General features: G+C 50.1%; 1 protein-coding gene across 1 annotated transcript in view; it reads right to left on the bottom strand.

Annotated features, from left to right (window-relative positions):
- Positions 1–2,775: 2,775 nt before the first annotated feature.
- The window catches only part of LOC123754442 (protein sprouty), a 41,772-nt gene continuing 35,401 nt past the window's right edge, over positions 2,776–9,146 (bottom strand). Inside the window, exon 2 of the mRNA XM_045736862.2 lies at positions 2,776–6,989. Within this exon, the coding sequence (XP_045592818.1) occupies positions 6,029–6,937 (909 nt within the window). The 5' untranslated portion in view covers positions 6,938–6,989 and the 3' untranslated portion in view covers positions 2,776–6,028. The remainder of the gene's footprint in view (positions 6,990–9,146) is intronic.

The following is a 9,146-nucleotide window of genomic DNA, read 5'->3' as shown; positions in this document are numbered from 1 at the left end:
TCCTGCCCTACATCACCCATATCCTGCCTCTCACCACCCATATCCTGCCCCACACCACCCATATCCTGCCTCTCACCACCCATATCCTGCTCCACACCACATATATCCTGCCCCACATCACCCATATCCTGTACCACACCTCATATATATCCTGCCCCACACCCCATATATCCTGCCCCACACCACCCATATCCTGCCCCACACTACATATATCCTGCCCCACACCACCCATATCCTGCTCCACACCACTCATATCCTGCCCCACACCACATATATCCTGCCCCACACCACATATATCCTGCCCCACACCACCCATATCCTGCTCCACACCACTCATATCCTGCCCCACACCACCCATATCCTGCCCCACACCACCCATACCCTGCCCCACACCACCCATATCCTGCCCCACACCACTCATATCCTGCCCCACACCACCCATATCCTGCCCCACATTTCCCATATCCTGCCCCACACAACCCATATCATGCCCCACACCACCCATATTCTGCTCCACACCACCCATATCCTTCCCCACACCACATATATCCTGCCCAACACCTCCCATATCCTGCCCCACACCTCATATATCCTGCCGCTCACCTCCTATATCCTGCCCCACACCTCATATATCCTGCCCCTCGCCTCCCATATCCTGCCCCACACCACCCATATCCTGCCATACATCACCCATATCCTGCCCCACACCACCCATATCCTGCCCTACATCACCCATATCCTGCCCCACACCACCCATATCCTGCCCTACATCACCCATATCCTGCCCAACACCACCCATATCCTGCCCTACATCACCCATATCCTGCCCAACACCATTCATATCCTGCCCTACATCACCCATATCCTGCTCTACACCACATATATCCTGCCTCACACCACCCACATCCTGCCCCACACCACATATATTCTGCCCGACACCATCCATATCCTGCCCCACACCACCCATATCCTGCCATACATCACCCATATCCTGCCCCACACCACCCATATCCTGCCCTACATCACCCATATCCTGCCCCACACCACCCATATCCTGCCCTACATCACCCATATCCTGCCCAACACCACCCATATCCTGCCCTACATCACCCATATCCTGCCCAACACCATTCATATCCTGCCCTACATCACCCATATCCTGCTCTACACCACATATATCCTGCCTCACACCACCCACATCCTGCCCCACACCACATATATTCTGCCCGACACCATCCATATCCTGCCCCACACCACCCATATCCTGCCCCACACTTCCCATATCCTGCCCCACGTCACCCATATCCTGCCCCACACAACCCATATCCTGCCCTACATCACCCATATCCTGCCCCACACCACCCATATCCTGCCCCACATTACTCATATCCTGTGACTCCCGTGTCAGTCCAGGAGAGTCCTGTGACAGTCCAGGAGAGTCCTGTGGTCCTCGTGACAGTCCAGGAGTCCTGTGACCCCCGTGACAGTCCAGGAGAGTCCTGTGGTCCTCGTGACAGTCAAGGAGAGTCCTGTGGTCCTCGTGACAGTCAAGGAGAGTCCTGTGGTCCTCGTGACAGTCAAGGAGAGTCCTGTGGTCCTCGTGACAGTCAAGGAGAGTCCTGTGGTCCTCGTGACAGTCAAGGAGAGTCCTGTGGTCCTCGTGACAGTCAAGGAGAGTCCTGTGGTCCTCGTGACAGTCAAGGAGAGTCCTGTGGTCCTCGTGACAGTCAAGGAGAGTCCTGTGGTCCTCGTGACAGTCAAGGAGAGTCCTGTGGTCCTCGTGACAGTCAAGGAGTCTTTTTTCAAGTACTCTCCGCAAGACTTGCATGGGAAGTGTGGGTATGGATGGAAGGTTGTAACAACTGGGTATGGATACGATTTTAACTCAACACAAAATAGAATACGAAACAAGGAATACAAATTGGATAAGTTTATATCCAGGGGAAGACCTGGGTAAATACTGGTTTGGAAACAGGGCTGTTGGTATGTGGAATTGGTTGCCAGGTAACATAGTAGACGTGGGTTTGTTTCAAGCGTAGGTTAGACATACTGAATATGAATGAGTTTGGATAGTTATAAAAGTCTCTGCCTCGTACGGGCCAATAGATTTTAAGTTGTCTCTTTAATTCTTATCTCCTTCAAATGCATATTTGTAGTCTTAATCCATTTTTTTTAGCTAAGGATTGGCACCCGGTCAGGATACGAACCCAGGCCAAAGTGCCGGACGAGTGCTTTACCACTACGCCACTGGGACAATATATGGACTCAAGAGGTCTAGAATTAGTCAGATCTTAAACTTACAGTAAGTCACGTGTGTGATTAGCCAGTTAGGGCATCAATAATCCAATCAACAAGACTATGATCAACCAGTCATTATTAATCAAAAGTGAATCAAGGTTTATAACGAATAATTTGCACATATAGTTAATTGTTAAGTGAATCACGCCATCATACCACCATGATCACTATCAACAATGTGATAGTGATATTCACCTTTATAAGGTGAATATCAGTTTGTACGGAGATATCAGTATTATCAGTTTATAAGGGGATGAATATCATATGAGGAGATCGGATCCCGAATCAATGCAGTTCGTAAGGGTTCACTATAAATTGATAAGGAGATCATTATGAACTGACAAGTGGATCACTATCAGACGATAGGAGAATCACCATCTCATAAGGTAATCATTTTCAGCGTCACTGCCACAGGATAAACATACTGATGGACACATTACCTGGTGTAATTAAGGAATAATTATCAAACAAACTGGCAAAATTTCATCTTTCGTTATTATTTCAATATTCATTATGTACATACATACAATAACTGCCAATATAGTCTTTCAAACATACAAAGCAGTTATACAAGAAGAATTATACACCATTAACAATCCTCTGTCTCTCTCTCTCTCTCTAGACAATTCTGTACAATAACTTCACATTAAAACATTTTTTTTATCCAATAAATCTGTATTCAACAAAGCAACAGAGGTGAAACGTGGCCCGATTACTCCCCCTCCCCCCCTTTAACAAAAGACAATTATTGGGGGGCTCCAAAACTCATTCATGTGTGGGGGGGGGGGGAAGACAAGGAGTGGAGAAGAGGGGTCAGCCCCTTCTTAGGGTGGCAGGGAAGAGGGGGACGTGGGAGGGGGTCCTTGTTCCCCCTTCCCCCCCTCTTCTCCATAACATTCATACAATAAAAAATCAAGTAGAAAAATACGCAATGGGACGTGGTGAGAGAACAGAGCTTCTTTTGTAATACATGTGTATGCTTACATATACACACACATATTATATATAAAATATTATATATATATATATATATATATATATATATATATATATATATATATATATATATATATATATATAAATATATATATATATATATATATATATATATATATATGTCGTACCTAGTAGCCAGAACTCACTTCTCAGCCTACTATGCAAGGCCCGCTTTGCCTAAAAGGCCAAGTTTTCCTGAATTAATATATTTTCCCTAATTTTTTTCTTATAAAATGACAAAGCTACCCATTTCATTACGTATAGGGACAATTTTTTTTCATTGGAGTTAAAATTAACGTAGATATATGACAGAACCTAACCAACCCTACCTAACCTAACCTAACCTATCTCTATAGGTTAGGTTAGGTTAGGTAGCCGAAAAAGTTAGGTTAGGTTAGGTTAGGTAGGTTAGGTAGTCGTAAAACAAATAATTCATGAAAACTTGGCTTATTAGGCAAATTGGGCCTTGCATAGTAGGCTGAGAAGTGCGTTCTGGCTACTAGGTACGACATATATATATATATATATATATATATATATATATATATATATATATATATATATATATATATATATATATATGTATGTATGTATGTATGTGCAAACATAAACTGAACACAAGAGGAAGTCTGTTAACATCGGATATTGGTTAATTTGTGACAAAAGGCAGGTAAAGTGAACTCAATGCCAGAGCTAGTGCAACCTAAGCTGCTCCTCACAACAGCACTTCTTAAGAACAAGCGAGGCTTCATGGCACTCAAGATCCAACACATATTGAGCCAAGCTGTCAAGATCTGAGGCATCCTGAACACTACTCGCTGCCCAAAGATGAGAGGAGGAGGAGGAGGGAGGCTGCAGAGTACTGGCACACCTGGCACTGATTCACCCCCAACAACCTGGGCCCGAATACCACGAAGGACGACCCACCACGTCCCCTCTCTTCGTGACAGGCTTTTATAGCTTTATGACATACCCATCTCCCCCCACCCCACCCTTAGGAGGTCGCCGCCACCCACCAATATCACATGCAGGAGCTGACCGACTCTCCTAACGAACTAAACACCAAGGACAAAAATCTAAATAACTCTTCTCTGACAAGGATATTCACGGTGCAATTTACAAAATATATCTGTCCCTCGACTCACTCACTCTCACACACACATCGCATCACAAAATCTGTTTCTGGCATTTAGCTATCTATATATAGATATATATATATAATATAAACATTCATAGCCATCTTGGATCCAAACACAATCTTCCATAAACACTTGACGAGTGACCAAACGCTAATTATTTGTCCTCCAAAACTTTCCCATTGTGTTGCCTTTTGTATATGGTCACTAGAGTGTTCTGTCCACGCTGAGGTCCACTTGAGGGCGGTGGTCGTGCACTGCTGCCCTCCACTTTGTGCACGAACAGTACAAAGTAGCAGCAGCAGCACCAGTCGCTATCCTCCCACCATCTTTCTTGTGACATCTCCACAGTTGCATCCAGCAGTGACGTGTGTGTGATGTCACATCGTCAACAGCACTAGCTCTCTCTATAGAACATTATTTTCCTTTCATTGGAAGCCAGAATGAGGTCACTCAATCACACAGTAGTTGCAGCAACGATGGCCAGAAAATATAGCCTCTATAAGGTGGCATCTCTCAGGCCCGGCTGTGGCGCCTGTCTGCGCCCACAGTCACTGAGGGGAGGAGGAAGGGGGAGAGAGGGGGACACAGGAGGGAAGGAGTAGACTCCCTCCCTGATCACTTGACACAAGGGGGGGTGAGGGGGGGGGAGGGAAGCCATGTCGGGCGTTCTTTTCGTCGCAAAAACATCCGCACAACAACATTAACTGATCGACTAGAAGGTACTGGGGTGGCCCACTAGAAGGTACTGGGGTGGCCCACTAGAAGGTACTGGGGTGGCCCACTTTGAAGGTACTGGGGTGGCCCACTTTGAAGGTACTGGGGTGGCCCACTCGCAGTCACCCTGGTGGAGCCCCTGGGGAAGGGGTGGTGTTGGGGCTGTGGTCGAGGGGAGCACCAACACTGGCCACGCCAGCAGCAGAAGGCGCAGCAGCACCACCAATGGGCGGGGAAGCGAGGGCGGGCCAGGAGTGGCGTTCAGCACACCATTCCCCACCCACTCTGCCCACCGTAACTGAGGGCGGCTGTTGCTACCCGCCCAACACACGCCCTCCCCCGCCCAAAAGTAACACCATGATAAACTGTTGAATAAATTAATAATGATGTGTGGGCGTGTCCGTCGTGGCGGCTGCCCCACCTGCTGCCCACGGCCTTGATCCCTGAATGTGGCCGCTGACACCGGCTGTGGCCCGCGGCGCCCACCGGCTGTGGCCCGCGACGCCCACCGGCTGTGGCCCACGACGCCCACCGGCTGTGGCCCACGACGCCCACCGGCTGTGGCCCGAGACGCCCACCGGCTGTGGCCCGCGACGCCCACCGGCTGTGGCCCGCGACGCCCACCGGCTGTGGCCCGCGACGCCCACCGGCTGTGGCCCGCGACGCCCACCGGCTGTGGCCCGCGACGCCCACCGGCTGTGGCCCGAGACGCCCACCGGCTGTGGCCCGCGACGCCCGTGACTAGGGGGAGAGCGCGCGCCCACGCCACCAGCGACGTGCCCCTGAGGCCGCCCTCCTGGCGGGTATGGGGAGGGCACGGGCCGGCCACCCTGGCCCCGGGGTATTAAAGCTTGAGAGGGTGACCTGCGGCTCTCTGCGCCTCACGCGCAGTCGTGCAACGGCCGCTTCTCCGGCGGTGGCGGTGGCGGCGGCGGCTGGAGGCGTGGCGGCCGCCCCTGGGGACACCGACACCCGTGGCTGGTGCAGCGCTGGTAGGTCATCTCCAGGAGGCGGCGCGCCCCTGTTAGCGGCCAGTAGCAGAGGAGGCAGGGCAAGGGTATGGAGGCCAGGGCTAGGCACGCCCACCCCAGTACCGCATGCGGTCCCCCGCACGAACACGGGTGATCTGCGGCTGCGGCAAGGCCGGCCTCGCCGTCTTTACCGCAGTGGTAAAGCACGCCTTTAACACAGCACAAACATGACGCATAGTCGACTGCGGCTGCAGGCGAGCAGAGGCACTTGTTGCGGCAGAGCCAGGCCGCAGGCGGGGGCCGCGGCCGGGTGCACGCCTCACAGCGACACCGCCCACACCATGAGCAGATGATGGACTCGCCATCAGCATCCTCCCGCCCGCCCTTAGTAAAGGTTATGGCCGCCGGCTGTTTGCTGATGACTGGTGTGCGGGATCCAGCCGGCTGTTGCTGCTGCTGCGCCTGCTGCAGTGTCGTGCTTCCACTAGTGCTGCCCTTAACGGGCACCGCGGTCACGCTCGAGTGAGAAGATGTGAGCTTGGCAGGCCGCTTGCCGCTGGAGCGCGCAGGTGCGCCGTGCACGAGCGCGAGGTCGAGGTGGGATCGCGAGGTGGGAGTGCTGGAGTGGTGGTGCGTGGGGCGCGGCCGGGGCGCCACGCGGTGTTTGAAGGGTGTGTCCACGTAGAGGTTAGTGGTGCGCTGGTGGTCTGGCCGGGGTACGGCCAGGGTGATGGCGCTACCCTGGGGGCTGCTGGCGGCGCCCGACCCCTCACAGCCGCCCGCGCCGCCCCCGCCTTGGCTGCCGCCATCCTGCGACATCACCGGACGCACGCAGCTGCCATCCTGTCCTCAGCCGCCGCTCCACAATACTCTGCAATACATACAAATCAAATCAATACTCTGTAATACAAATCTCTGCAACACTGTCAACAATCATAATAAACACCTACCTTGGCCTGTACAACCATAACACTATCAGCAACACATCAAAAGTTCATCTTGCAACTATTACAGAAACTTCTTCACATTTCTAAACTTGCAACTGTAAGCCTGAATCTGCATCAAAAGGTTTACTAAACACCAAAATAAGACACTCACATATTCTTACCGAGACCCCAATTAAAATTAAGTATAGCAACAAACTGTCCCACATAATATACCCTGCAAGCACCAGGATGGAGAGCGAGGGGCTCAGGCCATGGCCACAATCACCCATCGCCCTGGGCATTTCAAAATGGCCACCGGCATAAAAACAGCAACAACAATCCCCACTAACCCCAAGTTGCTTTCAATTCCACATGTTCCGAAGTCGTCAGATCTTTACCCACAAACCGGGAAGATTGACATTTTAAAAAATTTGTTTAAATTTACGTAAAACAACGACTTGTAGCGACCAAATTGAGTAGTCATCAAAGGAGCCCCCAAGCACGACAGGACGTGGAGGTGGCTTGGTGATTGCTGTGTGTTAGAGTGAGGTAGGTGTAGCAAGTGTGTTTACACTCAGGGTTGCTGAGTGTGGTAAGCCCAAGGGTAGCTGTGTTTTGGTCCTAGTTGCTGTGCTGAGTTTGGACACATGGTTATCGTGAGTTTATCCAGGTAATGCTGTGAGTGTGTATATCTTAATAATGATGTGAGTTTTTATCCTCATGATGCTGTGTTTATCCACATAATGCTGTGTGTATAACCTGGTAATGTTGTGCGCATATCCTGGTAATGCTGCGAGTGTTTATTCTGGTGATGCTGTGTGTTTATCCTGGTAATGCTGTGTTTTGCCATCGGATGCTGAAAGCGTTTTTTAGGAAGCAATCTCTACAATAGATTATCTCGGTTGCCACTATGCTGTATTTTTGCCCTACTGGGAAGCTTTTTTAGAGTTTCTGATAACTGCATTAAATAGTTTAAAGTCATAACGTTTTCTTTCCTGCAAGCCTCATTGGCCAATCGATCTACAAAGTCATGTTTTCCAACTCCAACATGGGATGAGATCCACACAAATTTTATACAATAGTTATCATTGGCAAAAATGACATCGAAGTGAGGCTCCCTCGCTGCCCCAAGTGAGGCTCCCTCGCTGCCCCAAGTGAGGCTCCCTCGCTGCCCCAAGTGAGGCTCCCTCGCTGCCCCAAGTGAGGCTCCCTCGCTGCCCCAAGTGAGGCTCCCTCGCTGCCTCAAGTGAGGCTCCCTCGCTGCCCCAAGTGAGGCTCCCTCGCTGCCCCAAGTGAGGCTCCCTCGCTGCCCCAAGTGAGGCTCCCTCGCTGCCCCAAGTGAGGCTCCCTCGCTGCCCCAAGTGAGGCTCTCTCGCTGCCCCAAGTGAGGCTCCCTCGCTGCCCCAAGTGAGGCTCCCTCGCTGCCCCAAGTGAGGCTCCCTCGCTGCCCCAAGTGAGGCTCCCTCGCTGCCCCAAGTGAGGCTCCCTCGCTGCTCCAATTGAGGCATTTTGGTAAATAATATGATGTTCCTCACTGGACCAAATGAGGCTTGGTCACTCTGAGGCAAGCAATGAGGTCAATGTTGCAACTATGACCGTCAACCCTTAAACAACGGCGAACGTCATATGGTGTATTTTAATCAATCGTGCAGAGTCCGGTAACTGCCACATGACATTTTTACCATACATCTGTAAGGAAATTAGGGGAGGTCGGATGGGGGGTGGTTGCTTAAAAACACAACCTATATTTACCAGGATTTTAAATCTGGCTCTGTTCCTAATAAAATGATAAACCTTGTTATTATACGTAAAGATAAGTAGAATAATATTGTGGATGTTGCATCATCATGTATACAAAACATTAAGGGACCATTTCTGGTATTTTTCTTGTCACTTTTTTTTTTTTTTACCCTGAATCCTACAAGAAAATGTAAAATGAATATGTGAATCCTTATTAAAGTTTCAGTGATGTCAATGTCAGAATTTGAAGTTCATTATACCAACGTAAATTTGTCTTTTTTGGGGTTTATATTTTACGATTTGCTGATAGTGGTGACATCAGCTGATGTCACTCTTAAAGGTCATATTAAATATCAACACGA

Source organism: Procambarus clarkii, chromosome 18 (assembly GCF_040958095.1).
Source record: "Procambarus clarkii isolate CNS0578487 chromosome 18, FALCON_Pclarkii_2.0, whole genome shotgun sequence".
Classification (NCBI taxonomy): Eukaryota; Metazoa; Arthropoda; class Malacostraca; order Decapoda; family Cambaridae; genus Procambarus; species Procambarus clarkii.
This window is presented reverse-complemented; position numbering and strand designations above follow the sequence as displayed.